The 25589-nt window shown below is 31.8% G+C and overlaps 2 protein-coding genes and 1 pseudogene across 3 annotated transcripts; 2 read left to right on the top strand and 1 right to left on the bottom strand.

The window, feature by feature from the left end:
* The first annotated feature begins 2565 nt into the window (after positions 1–2565).
* On the top strand, positions 2566–7401 carry LOC123906659 (putative glucose-6-phosphate 1-epimerase). Of its 2 annotated transcripts, XM_045956615.1 has the most exons (9): positions 2566–2714; positions 2983–3135; positions 3837–3911; positions 4194–4250; positions 4722–4876; positions 6116–6247; positions 6354–6456; positions 6636–6735; positions 6858–7401. In XM_045956615.1, the coding sequence occupies exons 2-9, from the start codon at positions 3064–3066 to the stop codon at positions 7073–7075; spliced, it is 912 nt and encodes a 303-aa protein (XP_045812571.1). In that variant the 5' UTR covers positions 2566–2714; positions 2983–3063; the 3' UTR covers positions 7076–7401. The 2 variants fall into 2 exon arrangements, with proteins under 2 accessions (XP_045812571.1, XP_045812570.1); XM_045956614.1 differs by lacking the exon at positions 2566–2714 and having other exon boundaries at positions 2726–3135.
* A 156-nt stretch (positions 7402–7557) lies between these two features.
* Positions 7558–12059, bottom strand: LOC123904064 (annotated as a pseudogene).
* A 10205-nt stretch (positions 12060–22264) lies between these two features.
* On the top strand, positions 22265–22964 carry LOC123904065 (LRR receptor-like serine/threonine-protein kinase ERL1). The gene is made up of 3 exons (XM_045953759.1): positions 22265–22364; positions 22446–22577; positions 22663–22964. The coding sequence occupies exons 1-3, from the start codon at positions 22265–22267 to the stop codon at positions 22962–22964; spliced, it is 534 nt and encodes a 177-aa protein (XP_045809715.1).
* Positions 22965–25589: the final 2625 nt, after the last annotated feature.

A 25589-nucleotide genomic window follows, 5' to 3' on the forward strand; every position in this document is an offset into this window, starting at 1 on the left:
GCTCTCATTTTCACACGTAAGTAAGTCCCTCTCATTTTAGTATACAGTATGTTGTTAAAGCAAAAACAGTGTGTTCTACTTTTTTATTGAAACTTAATTTCTCTGTGAAGCATAAAATTAAAATTGACAAACTGATCTTGTTTGTATGGATCACATACTTCCATATTCTTTTGGTCACCTCACACCGCCCATTCTATTCTTTCTAATATTAAAGCACAACAAAATAGAGAGTAGACTTGTCTCTCTCAATCATACATTCTTATGTCCTTTTCCAATCACCATGCAATGTTTATTCAGCAAATTGGACTATTTATATTTATGAAAATATTTAATGAGGTGTGTGTTCTTTCTTAGATTTTTGTGTACTTTTAAAATATGAAAATATTCATGTTCTTTTATATTATATATGTTGCTTTTATAGTGATGCATTCTTGGACAGAGTAGTTAATTAAAAGAATATTTGAAAGTTATTTCTAGGCAAATGTAGATAATACGTGCAAAAAAATCTAATTTTTTAACTTAATAAAAAAATATATCTGTTAAAGCATGCCATATATATACCTGCAATTTGTTTTTTTCTTATTGGAACACTAACTACAAAACAAGTACAACCATGAACCAATAAAAAATTTAAATAATATTATTGTGAAATTTAGTTCAAAGATATTGCTAAAAATTAAATTAAATGTACAAAACAATGCACAAAGAAAGAAAAAGTTGTTTTCAAATTATGTGCAAAAAATTTATAAAAAAAATAAAAAATAAAATAATTTATTCCTACAAATTTACCAACAAAAAAAGCACATTTGTTATGATGCAAAAATTAAAAGCTTTTCTAATTTTTTTTTAACGGTAAAATATATTATTAATAATCAAGTCTCTGCACAAGAAGAACAGACACCGGTAAGAAAAAAATTACATAAAAGATGTTGTATATATGTAGAACACGCAAAACAAACACCAAAACAAATACCACCTAAACAGATCCCCAGCTACCAGAGCAGTCCCCAACCCAACCCAGAAAGTTGCCACAACTAGACACTAACTCCCGATCTCGAATCAAAAACGATCGGCCCATCAGAATCCAGAATCAGCTCCTAAAGGCGAAAAGCTAACCGGACAAAGGTAGAACGAGAACCTCGGCGGACAAGTATCGACAAAAGACAAAGGAACCACCACGTGGCCTTTAGTGCCGAAGACAACCACAACCAAACACCAAGGGAACATAATACTACCCGAAGAACAGTCAACACCAACGTGGAAGGTGTCGTCCAGATACAAAGCAGCCTGCAAATCTCAACATATTTGGAAACCATCAGCGACTCAAAAGAGAATCCTGCAAATTTCAACAGATTTGAAAGCGGTCAGAGAAGCCCGTATCGAAGAAAGACAGTCACACACAGCATCAACCACACATCGGCAGCGCCAGATCCAAGCACCGTAAGATATTGGTCACAATTCGAAGACTACCTCCAAACAGTCAACACCAATGCGATAGAGGACAACCAGATACAAAGAACCGGATTTGAAAATCCCAAATAACCCGGCAAATCTCAAAGATTTGGAAACCCTCATAGACCCAAAAAGGGTCCTTCAAATCTCAACAGATTTGAAAGCGGGTCAGAGAAACTAGTATCAAAGGAAGCCAATCGCACACGACATCAACAACCGGAACCAACACCGCATCACCTCACCTCACCAAAACCACCAAAGCCACCACAGAACCACCACCACAACACCAGTACCTAGGCCACCACCACTCCAAACGAGACTCACACCACTACAGCACCAAAATCACACCAAACTTCCGGATCCACACCGAACCACCACACCCACAGGAAAAACAGCATTAAACAACTTTTTTACATATTAATGAATTTAATTGATCATTTTCACCATCGGTGTATAATTAATTTTTTTTTTGCTTTCACCACCAATTTAATCTAATTCAGGATCAATTTTGACATCAAGTGAATTTTTTTTTTTGCATCGAGACATCAAGTGATTTTAGCCTCTCCCGATCACGGTTCGAGGTGTATAAATATTTTACATTGTCATCAATCATACACATCAGATAAATAAAAATATTCAACTTTAATTATAACTAATAATGTAGTTTAGTGAAAGGGTAAAGCATTTTACAAGGAATATATATGTACGTATTCCAATTAATTTTGTTGGACATGGCACAAAATAATTGGAAGAAATATTGTTCATGCATATCAATCAGCTGGACCAATCAGAGTCCAACCTCTGACAAGACAAACAACAGAGAATCTTGTGCCAACATTTTAACCAAATTTGTTTATTTCTTTTCTGTTGCATATTCTCCAACTTCAACGTTAACCAGGGTCACCCTTTTCCTCTTCAAGGAATTTATATCCACAAACAAACTTATAGTACTATTTTATATATTTAATTTGTATAATACATCGAAAATGTAAATATTTTCACACATGTTAAAAGTTTTTCATCGGTTGCGAGATGACATGAATATGTATTTATAAGTGACGCTATAGTATGATTTGATCGGATGCATGTGTAAAACACTTTTACACCTTCGGTGCATAATATATATATACACACACATACTCCACACCATACACAATTAACATGCTCTCTTGAAAGTTGAAACACAGAGTTATTGGCTCTGCCTCTTGGAACACCAAACTGATAAACAGTATACATTTTATTATATTAAGATAAACGCCAAAGTACGCTAACCCTTTACATTTTTATTTTCCTTTTCACATAATTCAATAGCAAATATTGCTTATTTCATGTTCCTTTTGCTATCTTCTGATTCAAAATCTATGTCATTTTTTATAGTCTTTTTGTTGTGCTAAAGGGTTGGTTAATTATGATCAATATTTTAACACATAATTAATATACATATAAATAAATATTATGTTCATGGTGTTATGATGGGTGGTGGTGAAGATGAAATTGAGATCATTTTTTGGTTTTTTTGATTGGTTGCAGCTGGTGGATTGGAGAAGAGTGAAAGTGAAGCCATTTGTGAGTAACTCAGGAGCATTAAAGTTGCAGCAGGAATCAATACAGATGCCTGTATTTCAGGACAAAGATGGATTGCCTAGGATTGTATTGACTGATCCAAATGGTTCATCAGCTGAGGTTTGTTTCTTTCTTTCTCTTTTGATAATGATCTTTTTGTTAAGGAAAAGTTGGATAAACGATTTAATTAAGTGCTTATAACATAAGTTGTTTTCATAAGCTATCATGAGAGGTTATGGAAATAAGTTGAAAACAGCTTATAGACATGTCATAAGTTGTTTCTGTAAGCTCTCTCTTATGGTCTCCCTAATGTTTATGTCAGTAGATAAACTCAAATAACCAATTTCAATCAGGCCTTTGGTGTGTTAATTATGGATTGTGTAGCTTATTATGATAAACAACATAAATAGGTTGTAAAATCTCTATGTTTGCAATACCTTGTGATCATTTTTGTGAAATTTGTGTTACTTTAGACTTTACACCGACATAACACTCATACTTCTGATTACGTACAATCACTTCTATTTTTTCAAATTATCATTGGAGTCTATGTGCCGATGTTTGTGTTTGTATCAGTGTTTCATAGATGTATAATAATCTTTGGTCATATCACAAGTCAGAAAAACATTCTATGTTTACTCGTTTTGGTTTGTATAAACCATATCCTTTTGAGTTTTAACTAGCTTGAAAATTTTAACATGAAATAAAATATGATTTAGACCAAGATATGGTCATTATAGTCTTAAAATGAAGGTAAAGAACCAACTATGGTTTCAACAATATTCGCCTAATATGGAAGCTTTTGAAACATATGGTTTCAGGTGCTTCTGTATGGAGGGCATATTGTTTCTTGGAAGAATCAAAGGAAGGAAGAACTGCTTTTTATGAGCAGCAAGGTAAGGAAAAAAAATCCTTGTTTTATTTTTGAATTTAACTTCTTGTAAGAAAATGAACATGTGATTTCCAAGAATTTGTCCACGGTTTTTTTCTCAACCATTCGGTCCCTAGAAGTAATCTAAACTAAACTAGCAGAATTTGGTCAGGAGATAAGTAAATCATAACCATAGATTTTTTCGTTTAAGAATCATGTTTGTTAAACTGTATTGTTTGAATTATTGTTATTACTAGGATAATTTGTGGACACTTAATTTCCTTTATGGAAATTTTCTATTGAGCAGGCTAAATGGAAACAGCATAAAGCAATCAGAGGAGGTATATCACCCTGCTTTGCAAGGGTAAGTACTTTCATCACATCACACTCACAATATATGGTAGTAACATATTCAACTTTGTCCTTGCTCAAGTGAAATTTTAATTGCCTAAGTTTGGATTATAATCAAACACCAGCATAGATACTGACATTTACTTGTTGACGCTGCTAATAATTTGAGAGAATGGAAGTAATTGACTCTAACCACATTTGTCGGTGTTAGACACTGACATGACATGCCTTCAACTTAAAATGTCGGTGCTACATGTGAGCTTCTCATTACAATAAGTTAACAATTCTTCACTTGCAACAAAAATAAAGATTATACATATATATGATGTTAAATGAAAAAACTATGTAGAAGCCAATTGGAATTTATAAGAGAAAGTATTAGTTAAGAAACTCACATAATGCAATATATATTATTCTAATATAAGTACTTGTTGAGAAGTTTTTCAAACTAGCTGATATTCAAGTACAATTTTTTGTGTTGCAGTTTGGTGATGTTGGTTCACTTGAGCAACATGGAATGACAAGAAACAGAATGTGGTCATTGGATAGAGACCCTTCACCACTACCTCCAATTGACAATCATTCATCTGTTGATTTGATATTAAAGTCAACAGGAGTTGACTTAAAGAAACCACATAGGTATGTGAAATTCTGGCACTCAGTATACAAGTGTGGCACCAAGTGCTGACACACTTGGATCACAGTAACACAGACAAAAACAGTAAATAGCAGAAATATAAATAACACAAGGAAATTGTTAACCCAGTTCAGTGCAACGTCACCTACTCTGGGGGATACCAATCCAGGAATGAATCCACTATTAGTAGTATTAATTCGGAGCTAAACTCGCCCGTTTACAACTCCTCACTTAATCCCTACCCAATGCAATTCTACCTAGGAACTCCTAGATATGAGAACCCCGTCCCAATTCCTTCAAACAACACAGACAGTGTCGTTTTACACTCAGTAAAAACAGTATTTGAAGATCACCCTCCTAGACACACTAGAATCCACTTTTGCTTAAAAGCTTCAAGTGAATCGCAAAACCAAACACAAGACAATACTCCGTACTTCAAAGCTTAGGAGTTGTCAACACTTACAACTCAATAAACACGTCCTAAACCTGCATCAATGTGATACAAGAAAGGCTCACAAAAACACAAAACACAACTAACAATAAAAACTCTAAAACCCCTAAAAACTCACGCTTTGTAGTAGACTCGGTTTTAGATACTCAAACCATTACAATTGCCTTCGTATTTATAGTTGTGAATTGCTTGGGCTTCAAGTCGAAATTAGGTTAGAAAAACCCTTACGGCAGCTGACATATTTTTGAATTGAATAATTATATTTTTTAAACTCATAAGATTCCTTTATAAAATATAACCATGTTCAGCTTCTTCCAAAAACACATTGATCACGTGCGCCTTGTATAACAAGTTAGGTCGACCATATTCTTCCATAAAATCCATGAAAGATTGCGTTTAAATAAAAACCTCCAGCTGGCGCGAAAACACGCGTTCCTGTTAAGAAGTGCCTGAGCACTTTGCGCCACACTTTGGCACTTGCACACTTGTCTCAGCACTTTGGCTAATATGATGTTTTTGCAAAATGTAGCCAACATACAAAAACCTAACAGTATGCATAATACATATTACTGACGCTTTAGATTGAATGCATATGTCTGGTGTCCAATATTTGTTAATGTCAGATGCTAATACGACACTGACACATGCGTTTCATTCAATTACTTTCATGATCATAATTATTATTTGCTAAATGTCAATGTCGTGCTTGTGTCGGTGCTCCATGTATATGTATTTGCCTTCTATTTCACTTTATTATATATATTTCAAGTTGTATTTGGTGTCGGTGCAGTTTTGAGTTGAGGCTTCGCATAACTCTCAGTGCTGGCAAGCTCATTCTGATTCCTAGAGTCAGAAACACTGATAACAAACCATTTTCTTTTGCATTTTCACTATGCAATTATTTATCTGTGTCAGATATAAGGTATACACTTTACTTTCTTTCACTGATTTTGCACTTCTTTTTTGGACCCTATATGTTTGCTTATTTGTAAGTCTTTAAGTTTAAGAGAGTTTAAATGAATGTGCAGTGAAGTGCGTATTGAGGGATTGGAGACACTTGATTATGTCGATAATCTGATGAACAGATCAAGGTTCACAGAACAGGCTGATGCAATTACATTTGATGGAGAGGTAGGTATCATTATAATAGAGCATCAAACCAAATTTTTCATTCTCACCATTTGCCTTAATCCGACTCCTCTAAAATGAACACTACACGAGTCAAATTCTTGTCACACGCACACACTCGTAGATGCCACCTAATTCATCTTGTTAATGTTCTCTAAGCATTGTTTTGGTTACCTTTGTAGACGGACAGGGTATACTTACACAGCCCAAATAAAATTGCCATCATAGATCATGAGAAGAAAAGAACCTTTGTGCTCCAGAAGAATGCACTTCCAGATGCAGGTTGCTAGTAGTTATGGATCAGTTTTGCATCGCATTTTATCTACTTGAAATTCACATTAACATGTTATATATTCAAATAAGCCAGTATAACTAACTTTTGTCAATTTGTGATGAATCTTCAGTGGTATGGAATCCATGGAATAAAAAGGCCAAGGCTCTACCTGATTTGGGAGATGATGATTACAAAATGATGTTGTGTGTGAACTCAGCAGTTATTGATACTGCTATTCTCTTGAAGCCATGTGAAGAGTGGAAGGGCTATCAAGAGCTCTCTACTGTTTCATCAAGCTATTGCAGTGGACAATTGGATCCTCGCAGAGTTCTTTATGGCTTTCACTGAACTATAATTAATGCAGTCAATCAATGGAGATTTATGAAAAATATAGACTTAATTTTCCTAATTATGTGTACAATGCATTAGTTTGTTCATATCTATAGTTCCTTTTTATAGGGTTACATTGCCTTGAGAGAGCAATTAGGTGTGCATGAATATCATGCTGATAGATAGATGCCTTAACATAAAGCCCTTTTTGCCCCTTATAATAATTGAGAGATGCTTTGCTTGGTGGCTTGATGCCATGAAAATTGCTTAGCAATTTTTTTTGTGTATTTGTTAAGTTCAATGAAGTTCTTCAAATAATGGAAAGTGCTGATGCTGTGTGTATACATTCCTATTGCTTAATTAAGAAAAATAACATTAAGCTATTTGATGACATCTTGAACATGTTTCAATCCACACTTTCAACATTATTGCTTTATCTAAAAACGTTTAACAGAATACAACTGCTGGCCCTAAAAGTTTTTTCAACAATTTGATTGGTTAACATGACAAAGGAGAAAGAAATGAAAACCCAAACGCAATAGAGACACAATTTAATAAAACCTGAATATTGTAAAATATAACCAGCAAGAAATGTCTTGAAGAAATCATAATTTAAAGCTCAACCATAGAATGTCTCCATTCTCCATAGATTGTGTTATCTGTACAATTTAACATGAAACGTATTAAGTGAGACACAAATGAAAATATGTTACTCAGCGTCTTCCTCATCTTCGAAATCTTCAGCAGCTCCAGCATCATCTCCAATGCCTTCAAGTAGTTTGTCAACATCCTCCCCCAACTCCAGCAACCTAGCACTAAGTTTATCCACCTTGCTTTGTTCTTGTCCAAAGGCATACAAGCAGATCATTCAGTTCACCTTCGCTCTCCTTCAGAGCTTCTTCCCTTGCTTCAGCTTTTCTTGCCTCTACATCTGGGAATGTTGAGTGGCCTAGTCCCCTCAGTGCTTTCACCTCATTCTCTAGATGGAGGTTAGATTGCTCAAGGCTATTGTATGCATCCGACAGACTCCTTAGATCACCTTCCGTCTTTGCAGCTAAATTCTGATACATAATTGCCTCTGATTCAATTTTAGCTTTTTCTTCCTTAAGCATCTCTAACCTTTTAGATGCTTCTTGGAAATCTCTACGGAGTGTCTCTCTTTGAACTCTATCCATGCCTCCGCTCACTCTTTGTTCAGACTGCAAACTATTAACTGTCTTAGCCAGGTCTTCTGCCAGTGTACCATTTCGAATAGCAAGATCCTGATATTATCAAAATAAAAACCACTAAATCAAAAACATATTAAGAATAGTCAAACCATGTTGATATATTTGTTAAAGAGAACAGGCGCATGCAGTCCTACACACTTCTTATTCTTCTAAAGGACTCTACATCACACATTCATGGGATAACATCAGAGAAATAATTATAGATATACCAAGGTATTATTAACCAGGAAAACCATTAGAAACAAACCTTACTAGCTGAACAAACCAGCGGAGATTTAAGTTGACTGCAGTATATCATAGAAAACACTTAACAAGAATGTTCATTGTAATCTTATTATGCACACACCATTTAAAAACAACTCCAGAATATCACATTACGTAAATGACAATGCTAATAAAAAACTGCAGAACTAAATGCTCTGAAATTTGAAGGTTGATATTAAAACATCTAACCTGTACGTTGTTAATTAATAATTATACAGTAGTAGGGTAGACTACTTGAAAGGAACAGATTTATGACTTATCCTCATATATATGCAGATGAAGAGGAATTGACAAGTACAAATGATACCTGAATCTAAGTGTGCTGCTTCTCAATAAAAGCTTTCAGCCACTTTATATACTCAACCTCACTTTCGCCCTTCTTCTGCTCTATTTCTTCTGGCACTACCGCTACCTTGGTTTTTGGACGACTATAAACCTCCACAATCTGTTCTCTAATATTTGCCTCCAGTCTTTTAACAAAATTCACAAAGTAAGAATCCAAAATTGAAGAAAGATTTGGATGATCCATATTTTTCTTCTCGGACAAATCATTCTCATCTACGTCTTAAATATCTGCCATGCTAGCTTCTGAAGATCTAGAGAATGATCTATGTGTGAATGATGATGACTCCATGTTAGTGAAAACAAAACTCTTATGCATCTCATCAAATTTTAAGAAGTACGAAGTCCAATTTTCTGACTTATTATATCAACAATGGCAAATGCATCTTTTCCGTTATCAGTGGATTTGTTATAGATCACACATTCACCCAACACAACTGCTGCGAAACCCCTTATACACTGTTTCTGACAAATTTGATACTAGCTCAAGAAGATAAGTAAAGGTGGGGTTGAGCATCTAGGAAGCAGTGCACTGCATTGGGGCAATCCATTGGGGCAATCAGCTAGCCATGTAACCAGTAATTTCAAGATAATAGCTTGAACATAAGAATTCCCTGATGTATCGGACTTTCCATCTTTGGATTTCATTGAAGAAGCGAGGGCTAAATATTTCACCATCCGATGCATTAGTGGCTCTGGAGCTCTTAAAGATTGCATGGGTGCCTCAATTTCAACTCGCAAAACCTGAAACATTTCTCATAAGATTTCTGAGCAGTTAAATTTCACTTCTTCCTTTCTACAATCATTACATATAAATGTGTGAAAAAAATATGTCTAGTGCAAAAGAAACCAAAAACAGGTAAACACGGATGTGGTATGGCTAACAGCATAAAGAACTCCACTCCGGAAAACGAGAAAAAAAAAAAACCGTATAATATTGAACTTAAAGGCAATACCATAAAATTCCGAATAACGCATACAAGACAAAAATTCATTTGCACAAGCAATACTATGAATAGTTTATGGAGAAAACCATACAAAAATAACAAAAATTCCAAAAGTCAGAGAAAGATGAAAATCATGATAGTCTGAATCTGAAGTAAACCACATATAGATATTCACCAAGTATTACTTATTTATTTTCCCTTTAAATTTATTTATTCTGATTACCTTCTATCAACAATTGTCGTTTAAACATAATTAGTTTTATACTTGCAATAATATTCCAGCAAAATTAAGTGCCCTGGCAGTAAAAATAAAACCTAACAAGACATAGGAAGCAAAAAGCTCAACTACTGATGCAAGAAAAGCAAAATTTATCAAATATTGGTGTCACAAAATTTCCATTGAACTTACTACTAACAAATGGAAACAGAAAAAGGAAAATAAAGATAAAAGAGAACATGCAAGCGTGCCTATTAACTCTTTTTGACAAAAAAAGAACTCAAATAATTTCTCAATTTAAATAAGCTATTTCATGCAAGAGAAGAGACATCAGTTTAAAGAAACAAGTTCCTGACAACTGGGGAGTGGAGACAATTTTCTTTTTTCTTTTCACTTGGAGTAAAGCCTTAATTTGGATACAAAATACACATATATAGAATGCATTTCTATAGTAGAAATCTATAGTTTATAAAAGAATCGTGTATAATTTAAGATTTAATAGTTAATATATTGATTTTTATATGACAAATTTAGTCATAAAGAAAATTATTTAAGCATAAAATTAATCAGAATGTATTCTGCAGTCATACCAACTGCCAAAACTGGTTGTAAAATAAAGCTAAAAAATATGTGATAGAACGCTAGCGGCTCTGCTACAAGTCTACATATTTAATATAATGTTAGCCAGATAATGTTAGCCACTATACAAGTGAATATATCAAAGCCCAACAGCTCCACTCCACTAGCATTATAGCTTGCCATACTAATCTGAAATATATAAAAAGTATCACATAACTCAAGATCACCATCATTATCACCCAAAGTAAGACCATGTAATAGCATGCAGAAAGAGAAACAAATGACAAAATTAAAAGTGATTAGAGTAAGAGCTTCCTCTTAGCTTCAAAATCAATATCAATGAATCAAGTCCTATAGTCTCTCTGAGTAGCACCTACACCGTGCATATTTGAATCAGTACCAATCAGCTATAAACTTAATAAACACGACAGAATCAACAAACCTGATTGGATGCATTGGTATGAATCAAATTGTTCAACAATTCAAGGCAGTCCTGAAAAGTGATCAAAGAATTATTTAGACCAAAAGCTATATAAAGCAAATTAAATAAGAGTAGCCATGCCTCACCTGCACAACTACACCGCCATCTGAATTTCCCTCCTCCCTTATGATACTGAATATCTTCTCATATGCACCTTCAAAGACAACGATCTTTTGGATCTCCTGTAACCGTTCAATTTATTGCATAATGAAAGAAAGAAAAAAGTTAAGAAAAGGTGAGGTGGGAGAAAACATTTCTGCTGGAGAAAAAAGGTTACCTCGGCTTCACAGGTCAGGTGAGTAAGAAGCAATAAGGCCTCATTCCTTATCACTTGGAAGGTAAATCTTGATCATTTTTCCATTATCAGTAACAGCCAACAATCAACTAGTTATGAAAGCAAAGGTTTAAACTATATGATTTTAGTAGACACATGATGAATATCAATAATTAAGTTCAAAAAAGTTTTTTAGAGTATCAGAAAGTTTTCGAGCCTTGAACCTCACAATCCATAAGCATGCCCATTAGCCGAGTTATACCACGAGGGATGGTCAATATAGTTTCCTGTACCATGAAGAAGAAGTCAGCAAGGGTCCTTTCCAAGCAAGATGATATAAGTATGACAACTTCATGAATCAAACTACCATGGAAACTATTTAACTTATACCTCTGTCGGAGAATTAGAGAGAATGGCAGTCAATATTTGCAGAGTATAATATGCACATAATAATCATCCTCTTCCTGTTATCCCAAAGGAAAAGATAATTCATCCCATGGATTTGAGAAAGAAAAGTCTTACCAAGAAACTTAGAAGAAGAGGGATACTTTCTTCTTCTCTAGATAGTAAATCAGTATTCATCAAAATCCCAAACTTCAAAAAAATTAATAGATTAATCAATTAATATAATAATCCGTAAACAATGACCGATTACCCTAAACTCGCCATGCAGACAGTAAATTGAAAAACGAATAAGCACCAAGACAAATTAACATCTTAAAATTATAAACTTTTTGAAACTAATAGATTAATTAATTTGTAAACAATGATTAATTACCCTAACTTAGTCATGACATGCCTATTATAAAATTGAAAAATGAATAAGCACCGAGACAGAATAACATCTTGAATTATAAACTTTACAAAACCACAGTTTTATAATAATAAGTAATATGAAGAATAATCCTAATTAAGAGATAATCAATAGTAAAAATCTTTTACTAGTAAAAGGAAGGTTGAATTGCCCATAGGCCTTCATTGTGATGATGTGGCACCTCTAAAAAAACTCCATATTTTTATTGAAAATTTACCAACTTCTCTTAATTATTATTAAAAATATCTAAAATAAAATTTATCCTCCACAAATTAAATTTCATGTCTAATGATTAATACATGAATAGAAAAAGAAACCCCCATAATTCCAAAAGACTATATTTTGGCATATATAAAATGATAAATATGGATTAATAGAAAACGTAAATGACTAAATAATTAAGAGTAACCTAAATATCCATATACTTGCCCAAATAAAAAACTTAATTCGTATATATGGATCAATAAAACATTCATACGTAAAAACCAAAAAAATATATCCATATGTCACTAAAATATGTACATATAAATTATATGTATATATAATTTTTAGTATTGTTATTAAATATATATAATCTAATTTTCTAAAAAAACCAAGATAAATCATATTAATATATTATTACACATTGCAAGAGGTTAAATCAACAATCAAACGATTAGCTTATCAAAAAAAAAAAAAACAATCAAACGATTAATTACAAGGGATAAAAACAATTATGTTTGACCCTTAGGTATTCATATGATGCAACTATAACTGCAAAATTATTATTATTATATTATACAATTAACCCTCATGATTGTTGGAGTTCCTTTCAATAATTATATATAAAAAAAAAAACTGTATGTTTTACCACAATGATCTTTATAAATATTGATACTCACACATCACTACTTGCCCATGGTCTCATATTTTGTAATCTTATTTTTTTTTCTTTTTTGTGTTTTCTAACCTTCTTTGTAGTAATTTCATCACATCATGTCTACTCTTGAGTAAATCAACTACACTATCTTATTGTTTCAAGGAAAAATGTAATTCTATTTTCAAATGTATTTTCCTCATTGTTTTTGGGATAGGTTCTTTTTTTTCTTTCAAATATAGCAATGAAATGTATATTCAAGAATAACATTGCGACAATGAAAAATATATATAACTGCAATTTCTTAACTTTTTTTTAGTGGTACTTGGTTTTAATAGAGAAGATTTGGAAATGTAATACAAGTTGGTCGTATGAAGCAAATTTGGAAGAATTTAATCTCTACTTGGTTAGAGGTGTTTTCATATGCTTAATCATCTTGGTTAGGATTCAAATAAGTGGATCGGGCTGGTACGAAGGTTTTCAAGTTTGCAATTGAGCTAAGTTGTATTTTAATTTCTTTATTACTTTTAGAATAAACTCATTTAAGTCACTAAGAAAAATCATAAGATTCCATTTAGTTTCTAAGACAAATATTTTGTTTGATTGATGAAGGAAAAGTGATGTAGCAATTTAGTCACTACTTTACAATTTATACTTTTTTATTACACCAACATTTTAACTACTAATTTTGATATTCCATTGCTTAAAAAGACACATTAAATTAAAGATGCAAACAAATTAAAGAGAGGATAGTGGCATAAACCTCACTAAGAAAAATAAAATTAAACCAAAATAGAAAAGAAAAAGAATTAAGCATATGGTGAAAATGATAAACGAAACCACTAGCTAAATAATTCTGACAAATAAAAGGCAAAGAAATCTTAATAAGTAATATAAAATGTTATATTATATTTATCTATTTTATTATTTAAATTACTCTCTAAGCATAATAGTATTTAGGAGGTAAGATATTATAGTTATGAGTGAGTACATAGTGAGATAGTCTTAAGAATAAGATGACATGTTGAATGTTAAATTCTTATAATATCATGCAAACTAAAAAAAAGAAGAATAGTATTTCTTAATCTTTGTACTTTCGAACAGGTGGAGGGTGTTGAAGCCCTAGATTTAGACCCCCAAAAATAATTTTTTTGGTAAAGGATTTAGGCCCCAATTTTTTTTATCACCTTTATACTATAAGAAAAGTTTACAATCTCTATTAAAAAACATTTTCATCATCTCTTTTAATTAAATTAAATCATTTTAATTTTAATTATCTTTAATTAAATCATTTTAATTTTAATTATCAATATATCAAATTATCACTATATAACTTCTTACACAAGGGACCAACTAACTAAAATGAAAAATTAATAAAATGAAAAATTAAATTAAAAGGGACCAACTAATATATAAGATTTATATAACCACAAAATATTCATGACTATTGAAATTCTTTCAATACTAATAAAAAAAAACGTGTGTCTCTCTTCATTGCATAGTTAATTGGTTCCTAAATGAAAAATTTAATTAAAAGGGACCAATATAACCACAAAATATATTCTTTCAATACTAAGAAAGAAAGAAAAAAGTGTCTAATACTATTGGAATTCTCTTCATTTCATAGTTAATTGGTCCCTAAATGACAAATGAAAAATTTAATTAAAAGGGACCAACTATCGATATCGATTTATTCATATCCATTAGAATTATCAAAAATTGGATGGATTTTCAAAAGAAATTGGATGTGGCACTCTATAAAAAAAGTTTACAATCTCTATTAAAACCTTTTCATATTTCATATAATAGAGTTACTCTAATAATAAATAATAAACAATAATAATATATTAAAAAAAAAACTAACACAATTTATTGTTGTTGAATTGAGACAAAAATGAATTGCAAGCAATGAAAGGTGGAACGATGCATCATGTTATTGTTTTATTAATTGCATTGCAATATATTATTAAAATATATATTGTATGTTACAATTCCCTATTAATGCAATTGAAAACAAATAATTCTTGGAGACACTAATATTGAATATGTAAATTTAGTTAATTATCAAACACAAGCTCTATATAAAGTTAACCCAAAAGCTAATTATCACCACCATATTGAATATGTAAATTTACATTGAAGTCTAGCTTCTATGTTTTAACAAAATTTTAATTTATCTATCTCATGGCAAAAACTCTATGGTTTCTTTGTCTGACATCTCCATGAGAAAAAGTTATGCATCTTCACCTTCCATATGTTAAAGTTACACATTATAGTCTCTTGAATTGATTTAAAAGCTATCGTGTGCATATATATAGTTACATCATAAGTATATTGGTTTTTGTCCTTGGTAGGTGATGGTGTCTAACCTCTTAGAATATCAGGTATGTCTACATTTGATTGATTAAGAAATTGATATACATATATGTGATAGTTGCCTATTATTATGTTTGTAAATTGGAATTTTTCTACTACTCTGAGTTTAGAACATCTCTAATAATTTTTTATATTTCTTTTTTAGGTTGGATATTTTTTTAAATATCAACCGGTGTTTTGTTCGATGATTAATTAAACTTTGAGTTGAATCGATTAATATGAATATGACTATTTTTTCATGTGAAGGAGGAGAACAGGATAAAACATACTTCTATTTTTGCTTACGTTGCATCCTTGCTCCTTATAAAGCCTATGAAATGACACCTCATGTAAGGATGTGTATTTAACTCTAATGGGAGTTTGTAAACCATCATTTTTTTATTAATATAATGTTTGTAATTAGACAACTTTTCTTTTTCATTTATTATTTTATTAGTCTAATGTTTTAGCTTATTTGTTTCTTATTTTCTTTTTCATTTATTATTTTATATAAGGTAGAATATTTGTATAAAAAATTGTTGATTAATAGGAATATAATTATTTTTTTTCATGTGAATAAGTTGAAGAGGATAAAAGAGACTTCTATTTATTGATTTTGAAGTGCCTTAAAATTTATATAGATCGAGGGTATATTGATGTTGGAGGCATTCAATTAAAAGAGGACAATCCAAATAATTTAGAAATATAAATATGTGTCTCATTTTTAAATATTATATTGTCTACAATGTGTAGGTGATCTACTTGATCTCGATCAAGAGAAATATAGAAACAAAAACAAAGTAGAAATTAAAATAAGTTTTTTTTTGTAGTTGACACTCAAGTCATGCGGTTCTTATAATTGTAATACATGCAAGAAGTATATTGATTCAACTTGACTTAGAGGTTGTCCAAATATATAATCTTCATGCATTTATCGTATAACATTTGCCTAATCCTGGATGTTTCAATATGAATATATATGAATTTTAATAGACGGTCCTATTTTAATCTACGCATGTCATCTTATTCTTACAACCATAAAATGAATCGATGAAAAGAATTGTGCTAAATACTTTTTCCTCCCACTTAGAATTGTACTAAAAGCTTTCTAAATTAAATTAAAAAAAGACAAAAATTATTAAATAAAAATTGTTGATGCTCATTTGTCAAAATAAATTTTAGAAATTATTAAAACCGTAGATGTTAAAATATATTTACATATATTTAGAAAATATAATCACACATATATTTAAACATATTTACACACAACTAAAGTTCACCAATAATTCAAAAATTATTAATTTAATTTACATAATAATTTAATTTTTTGGATAAATTAAGTACATATTCTAAAAGATTGTTTACGTTACGGCTGAAAATAAAATAGTGGAATATTTATCAGAATAAGATGACATTTCTTTAAGCAAATAAGAAGATGACACATGTTAAATCTTAATATCATCTATAAGACTTTCTTTACCTTAACCAAATAACTAAACCTAAATTCAAATATATAAAATCTTCGTCCAAACTTATATATTAACAACAACAAATATTCGAGTTTATATAATATAATAAGAAAAATAAAATAAATGTTCAAGAAAATATTAAATAAGAGGGACAAAAACTAACAATAATTTTGAAGAGACACAAACCTCGCCAAGAAAAAGAAAAACAAACCAAAAACAAAAGGACCAAGCAAAAAAAAATGTGAACCAAACAATAGACTAAAAAATTGGGACTAATAAAGTTGGAATAAAATTTCACCAAGTGAATAGTGAGAATAAACTCCAAGAGAACGAGAGATGAGTAAGTAGATAAGTTATTTGGAACCTTAAATTGCATAGAACGTAGTAAGCAAATACACTATTTGATACATAATTTTCAAAAAATGAGATCACGCAGAACAAATAGGCAAAGCCACCATATATGAATCATATTCTATAATCAAAACTTATTTTAACATTTCTCATGAGCAATATTGTCTACAAGTATAATTAGGTATGCCTCCAACTCTTATTGAAAATAATAAAATAAGGAATACATCAAAAATAAAAAACAAATTGACATTTGACTATAAAATTGCAACTCATATAAAGAAAACTAAAATCTTATATGATTACACTAATAAAATAAAAAATGATACATCCTTTCAAACTTATGAAATATTATAAGAGATCTATTACATTAAAATATAAACAAACTACGATATAATAAAAAATCTAATATTTCTAAACAACCTTCTTTTTACTCATATACTAATATTAAACATAATCATATTTTAAAATAATATATATTATTTAACTATATGTGATTATAGTTATCACAATCATTATTTTTTTATTTATAAAAATATTTTAATTATATATTTTAATCGAACCCGTGCAACGCACGGGTTTATTCCTAGTATACTATGAATAGAGAGTAACCATAGTTTTTGAAATTTTGAGTCACAAAACCACAACATTAATTGATTAATTATAAACTACTTAAATTATAAACCTACTGTAAAATTGAAAAATGTATAAGCACCGAGACAGATTAACATCATAAATTAGTAAACTTTAGAAAATCAATTGATTAATTACCCTAATCTAGTAAAATTGAAGAATCTTACTAATTGATTTATTTTTTTTTGTTGGTGAATTTACAAAATTAATCGATTCATGTCATGCTTACTATAAAATTGAAAAATGAATAAAACCACAACCAAAAACCCTAATTTTGATTCATGTCATGCTTACTATAAAATTGAAAAATGAATAAGCACAGGGACAGAATAACATCTTGAATTAACTTTAGAAAATTAATCGATTAATTACCCTAATCTAGTAAAATTGAAGAATGAAATGCGTTGACAAGTAACAATGATAAGATACAGAAAGATTAAAGATAAAGAGAAATACAGAAAAAACAATGATGATGATGATGATGATTAGTCTGTAATATGTTGTGTATTTTTACAAGATTAAAGGGAAAGAAAATATAAAGGGAGGGGGTGGGTTATGGTTACCCTTACAGTGAGGAAAAACTAAGAGTAGCTAGGGGCATGCATGCATGGTGTAAAAAGAAGAAAAAATCTCAAGACCAAACAGAATTCGTTCTTTGGATGGTGATCATCCTTTGTTTTTTCCTTTCTTTTTCTTCTTTTTCTTCTTATTATTTTGTTGCTGGGAAGAAGAAGCCTCCCCCGTGTCATCTGGTGTGGTAATGGGAAGTGAATGAGAAAAGTAATCTGCACCTCCAACTAAGTCTGACTTAAATTGAGCAGCAATGTCGTTCTTGATGTGCCCTACGCTGTAACCAAGGACCAGAAGCCATATGAATTCCGCTGCGTTTATGTAAATTGGATCACCAAAGATGAAAGCCGCACCGATTCCAATCATCCCATTGCAAATCATGAGAAAGATACATTCGACGCCCACCATTTCAGATGGGCTTGGTAAATCTGAAGCTAAACCAAAACCAAAAAGTAAATGACTCATGATAAAGAATGTGGTCGCCACATAGTAGGCTACACCCTCCAACAAAACGTGGTCTTCAGGAGTTATATGAACCCTGACGTAAAAACCCATGACACCAAGATGAACAAATGTGAAGGCAAGCCATGCGACAGGCCTCCTCCATAACGGTGCTATTGGTGGTGGTGGGACCATGATGAGAAAGAAGAGAAGAGAAGATATTTGGACTGACTGTTGAAATTATGATGAGAGAGAGAGAGAGAATATAGTAGATTACTGTATTTGGATCCTACCCTACCATCTACTAGTATTTTATATCAAAAAAAACGGAGAAGCATCAAGTTCACCTGGATAAATGATTTGGCAAATTAGTCAAAAAAAAAAAAATGATTTGGCAAATGTTAATCAACGGTCAGAATTCATTAATCGCTATCTTTATCAACAGTCAGAATTCATTGTAAATAAATATCTTGCGGATCGATGACCTGTACATAAAAAAAGCGGTAAAAAATTAGTAGCATGTATTGTCTGACTTTTGAGCGGGAAACTCACATAACTTTAGGTCAATTTCGACTGTTAGATGAAATCATACGTCACAGATCTTGACACATGTTAAGTCCTTTTTCTTTCAAAAAAAACCACAGACTTAACCCATTTCTCACTAACCCAAAACCCACGAACCACCAACTCAACCCACCTGTGCCCAAACTTATGTGACTTTCCCGTTTAAAACTCAGACAATATCAATCCCTCAAAGACTCCAACGCGAGACCTTTGATTGAATACTGGATGTCTTGCACGGGTCATATAATGTGAGATAAAAAATGACCGGTGCGTTAGAAAAAGACATTGAAAAATTGATACAATTTAAATTGTTATAATTAAAATTGCAAGTACAATAATAATTTGAAATTAAAATATAAATATAAACTAGTTTAAAGACAAATACTCACTATGTCCCAAAATAAATGACCTATTTTGACCACCTTAACGTTTGCCGATGTACAAAAATATTTAATCATAAATATCTTAAGCTATCTATTATTAAAAATTATATATTTTAGAAATATTCATCGAGATAATTCAAATATCTCATATGCTAATATTTACATATACATATTAGTAGAAAAATATCGTCAAAGTATATCATATAAATATTAATCGTCAAAGTTATGGATCGACGTGAAACGATCAACTGTGTCACTCTTTGTTGGGACAGAGGGAGTAGTACGCAAAGTAAATATTAGGTCATTTATTTTGGGACGGATGAAGTATAAAAAAAAAGTAGTTTTTTTTTACATAAAAATAAAATAAATTAAAAAGTAGTTTCATTCATTTAACGACATGATAACGCATTATTAAATACATGTATAAAATAACTTTACATTAATAATGCTCAAAATTAAACTCTTTATAATATGAGATGGAGAGAGTAAGTTATTTCTTCTTTTATTTTATAAGAAGTTATTATATTTTTTAAATTTTTTGTGAAGAGTTATTATTATATTAAAAAATTAGTTATAAAAAAAAATTATTTGCATTCTCCAATTCCCTTATTCCACTGTCTAATGTTACCAAAAGAAAAAGAAAATAAATTGCACATAGTAGGAGGATTTGTCAACCATTAGATTAACAACATGAGAGAATAATTGGAGAGGATCCAAATCCCTCAATACACACACATCTATCTCTATAGCCATGAACCATCAAACTACTTCCATCCAGTCACAACCAACCTTATTCCGGTGACCTTTAGGAAAAAATAATACATATTATTTAATAAAAAAAAATATGTTTAGTTTATAAACCGGAAATGTCTAAGTAATTAAAAAATGGAAAAGTTTAATGTGTATTCTTATGACACACGTTAAGAGACTCAATATAAAAAGTTCTTAAAAATTATACATTCAATTTTTTTAAAAGTCAAAATAGTTTTTTTTTTTTCAATATAAAATTTTTACTTGTAGTTTTATTTATTTATTTTTTTTTGCAAATTCAGCAAAAAGTAGTACTTTTGGAGTGGAAATTGGATATAGTAAGACTTGTGGAGTACTTTTTGTTACTGTGCAACTCAAATGGGATAGAGGCAATCAAGCTATGTTAACAAATGGTGTGTTACAGTATGGCCGTGAATTTGTCATCTATCTACAAATCACATCTCTCTTTCTTATTTTTGGTTATATCTCAAATGGATTCAATGCATTCAATTTGATGTAGTCGGTGCATTAGAGTCGTCTGATTAACATCAAATGATTTACATTTAACTTTTCGATGTATAATACTTCCTCCGTCCCATAATATAAGTAAAAAGTGATTAACAAAAGTGAATGTAGTATTTGGTCTAAATCTTTAACCAAATACATCAAGTTTTTTGACTCATTTTTGCTTATATTTTGGGACAGAGTAAGTAATTATTTTTAAAACATTATCAATTTGTCCTATATATAACATTAATTTTAAGTAAAAAAAAATTGACAAAAAAACATTAATTTAAATATTGTAAGAGGTATATTTTGTCTAGAATATATTAATTAAATTTTTTTTTTGAGAAGTTTTTTTTTTAAGCAATTTCTTGAGAAGTTTTGCTCTCATTTAATTGTATTAAAAATTGGAAATTAGTTTTTTTTTGACTAAAAATAAAGGATATTCATTCATTCAAACTGATAGAGTACATCGATGTAATACAAATTCAAATTTGCTAAAAACAAAAAGGATGAATCTGCAAACAAACTCACAGCATCCATGTTAATAGCATAAAACGGCAAATTACATAAGCCTACATATATGACTATATTGAAGTGTCTGGAATGTCCATGCCCCCAGATCTGCAGCGTTGATGACACAAAAGTCGACATTTGATAGATTTGTACTTGATCGGATCTAATCCTTCAACCTGAAACAAATGAACACTGCACAAAGACGGGAAAACAAAATACACCGCACAGAGACGGCACAACAGAATACACCGCACAAGGACGGGATAACAAATAACACAAAACCAAACAAATATGTGAAAAATCACACTTATTTAACAACGAGAAAGAAAAAACAATTTGGAGGGGTGATTTTAGGTCAAGATTTGACCTGAAATCACCTCTCTTTGATAAATTAAGAAGAAGAAAAAAGGTGACGGCTAGGATTAGAACTTAGGAGATGAGAGAAAAAAAAAAGCATAAAAAATCTGTGTCATCGTTTCGCGGATATTAGTTATTGTTTGGTTTATCAAAATATCCAATTTTTAAATAAACAATTTTTCCAATAATTGCATCTATGTTGACTAGATTGTTACCGGAATAGTTCCATCTACGAAGAACTTGACACGGTTCTCAGCTGACAGGTAATGCAGAGAAACCTTTTAATCTCATGGTTAAACACTTTTATCACTCAAATGACTTTCAATGTGACATTTTGCAGCTTCATTGGAAATCCCTTATTATGTGGAAATTGGATTGGATCTATATGTCGTTCTTATGTTCCAAACTCGAGAGGTTTGTGAATCTAAAACCCACTTGAAATGTTAATTTTATTGTGACCGAGTTTAAATATAACACCATTTTTTTTCTTTGCAGAGAATTTTTCTAAAGTTGCAGTTGTATGTCTCACTCTTGGTATCATCGTGTTATTGGCTATGGTAACTATTGCTATCTATAGATCCATCCAATCGAAGCAGCTGATGAAAGGATCTAGTAAGACTGTGCAAGGTATGGATGGATAGTAGAATGCTACTTAGACAGTAGGCTGCTAGCCTTTTTACTCACTCATACTTTGTTATTTGTGTCATTTCAGTGCCTCCTAGACTTGTAATTCTTCATATGGATTTGGCATTACACACTTTGGATGATATAATGAGAAGCACCGAGGATCTCAGTGAGATATTTATCGTAGGGTGTGGTGCCTCTAGTACTGTATACAAGTGTGTGTTGAAAAACTCCCGACCGATTGCAGTCAAGCGATTGTACAATCAGCATCCACACAATATAAGGGATTTTGAAACAGAACTTGAAACAATTGGCAGCATTAGACATAGAAATCTTGTCACCTTGCATGGCTATGCACTTACTCCTGACTGGGAATCTCCTTTTCTATGAGTACATGGCAAATGGTTCTCTGTGGGATCTTCTACATGGTAAGTATACAGAACTGTCAACTTCTTCATAATTTGTTATAATTTTGACTCAGGATTTTAGATTTACTCAATATTTTCTGCAATGCTACTTTTGTGTGCCTAAATTGTCTTGTGTGTCGCAGGTCCACTAAAGGTAAAACTTGATTGGGAAACACAGATGAGGCTTTGTGAAGAATAGATACCATTCTATTGTTAGAATCAGAGTGTTACGAACTCAAAAATCTGTAACGGACAATATAGAATCAATGGATTAAAATGCACAAATATGAAAAGTAGTGTATTATTTCTGAAAATGAAAGATAAATGCAAGAGGATGGATATCCTAATGCCCACAGAGCCAAGCTCCTGCAGAGGCAATAAGCCAACTGTCCATAACAAACTATAATATCTTCCATAATGAACTCACACTCCCCTTACCTCACTATATATACTACTAAGAGGCATAACAAACTTGCCAACCCAGCACCCCATCTTACTTACTAATTACTCATAAAACCTCATTATACTCTTTATTACAATAATAACCCTTTTTCCTATATTATTCATACTTGGTCTCTATCAATACCCACCCCTTCAAAACAACCTTGTCCTCAAGGTTGGACATGATTCCAATTACTCTTCTTGCTGCTAGGCGACCCTTCAATTCACTTGAGAAACACATAGGAATCAAGCCATGGAAGACGATGAGGTCGGTCATCACTTGCACCCAAATGCTCGAGGACCAAAACTTCCCTCTATCATATACCAACATAAGCAGCACCAAAATGCTTTTGAGCCAATTCTTTCCTCTGTCAAATACTAAATTAAGCAAACCATAGATTGAAAGGAAATTTCTCAAACAACATTGATAAGCAACTCCAGTCATAAAAGTATTGAACTTCCCTGGATCCCATGTTATTACCATTGTTGATGACTTTAATATTGTAGCGGCATACATCAGAGCATTAGAGTTAGCATACCCCTTTTTCATTTCAAGAAACTTGATCACAAGTAAAACTGCCCTGGTAACAATTTGCATCAAAACCATATTGGTGCAGTAGTAGTTAAGAATAAAATCCTTGTCCCCAAGACTCCATTGCTTGAACCTAGATAAGCCACTGTCTCGGATGCTGAAACTGAGCAGCAGCTGCACCAACATGCTTGTAGACCAAATATCATTTTCTATACTCCACTTGCAGTTCTTTTGTTGAAAGGTACGGATGTCAATCATTAGCCCAGGAATTAACATTGGCTTGCTTAGTTGTGATGGTCCCGTAGTGTGACTAGTGTCCAACTTTTGGTATCTAACCTTAATTTGGATTATCCAAGTCTTTCCTCTATCGAAAACAAACTTCAGCTGACTGTATAATGTGGAAAAATGTCTCCCACAACATTCATGAACACAATCCCCAATACGAATATTGGATTCCCTCGGGTCCCAATGCTTATAGACAATTAATGAATGCCACAAAATCATTCCAAAGGTAGACTTGGTCTCCATTAATGCCTTCCAAGATGCAAGATCATCTAGTTTTGTAATACTTTGAGCAAAGAAAGTGTGTCCAAGAAAGATGCTCGATTTGCATAAACAGCCCAACCAAAACAGTTGCACACAAATCATTTCTATCAACAAAATATCTTAAACATAGTGGCACCAGCAACCTCATACTCTTAAAGCATTTAAAAACTTCAACACACATCCCTTGTGATTCAAATTCATTAATCATGGAGTTCAAAATTGTTGAATATGGTGACATCTCTTCAACTTCCATCCACTGGCATGCATCAATACCTCTCTTATTTTGTGTCTTCAAATTGAAACCCACGGTCATCAGGTTGCAAATGATGAAGTTCCAAACTTCCATATCATCAAAAACCTCAAAATCAGGACCCCACTTAACCCACTTTGAATATGTATTAACAATTTCAATCACCTTCATATCAAAGGCACAAACTTCCAATTTCACAAAGCAAATGCTTAATATGGAAGCACAATCAGATGTGATATTGGCTTCTTGATACTCCCGGTCAACTAAAACAGTTGCCAAAAATTTATTCCTATCATCACAAGTTTTCACAGCACACACATGCATTTCTTTCCCCTCTTGCAACACTAAAGAATCAGGACACGCAGACAAAAGACTCTCAGAGTTACAAGCTAATACTCTCTTGTCATCAAAGCCCACACAAAAGCCTACAACTCCTAATTTTAGTTACTTAAGTCGACCACTAAAAAGGGTTGTCAACAGACCCCTCCGAGTGAACTCTCCAGTCTCCTTTTTGATGATTTTTCCGGGGCTTGCATGCCTAGGAATATTTATGTAACTCTGTAGATCTTGTTCTTTTTGGGCGTTAGCCCTCTTTTATCACCCAAAAAAAAAAAAGGGTTGTCAACAATTAATTTGATCCCCAAGTAACTGTCCTACTACTAGTTCTCTCATTCTGAATTACCTATTTATGCCTTTTAGTTTTCTAAAATTCAATTGACACATGGTACACTATGGTATATATCATTTTGGAACCTTACACCAGTTCCTGATGCTAAACTACTTGCATAAAAGGACATAATAACATAACTTACTTTTGTCAAAAAAAAAAAATCTTACTT

The sequence above is a fragment of the Trifolium pratense genome, linkage group LG2 (genome assembly GCF_020283565.1).
Source record: "Trifolium pratense cultivar HEN17-A07 linkage group LG2, ARS_RC_1.1, whole genome shotgun sequence".
NCBI classification, from domain to species: Eukaryota; Viridiplantae; Streptophyta; class Magnoliopsida; order Fabales; family Fabaceae; genus Trifolium; species Trifolium pratense.

Coding starts and splice junctions, on each gene's coding strand:
- LOC123906659 (XM_045956614.1), top strand. CDS start 2,941: ATGAAATTGAGATCATTTTTTGGTTTTTTTGATTGGTTGCAGCTGGTG. Junction 3,912..4,193: donor TGCTTTTTATGAGCAGCAAG/GTAAGGAAAAAA, acceptor TCTATTGAGCAG/GCTAAATGGAAACAGCATAA. Junction 6,457..6,635: donor CAATTACATTTGATGGAGAG/GTAGGTATCATT, acceptor TTACCTTTGTAG/ACGGACAGGGTATACTTACA.
- LOC123904065 (XM_045953759.1), top strand. CDS start 22,265: ATGACTTTCAATGTGACATTTTGCAGCTTCATTGGAAATCCCTTATTA. Junction 22,365..22,445: donor TTATGTTCCAAACTCGAGAG/GTTTGTGAATCT, acceptor TTTTCTTTGCAG/AGAATTTTTCTAAAGTTGCA. Junction 22,578..22,662: donor ATCTAGTAAGACTGTGCAAG/GTATGGATGGAT, acceptor GTGTCATTTCAG/TGCCTCCTAGACTTGTAATT.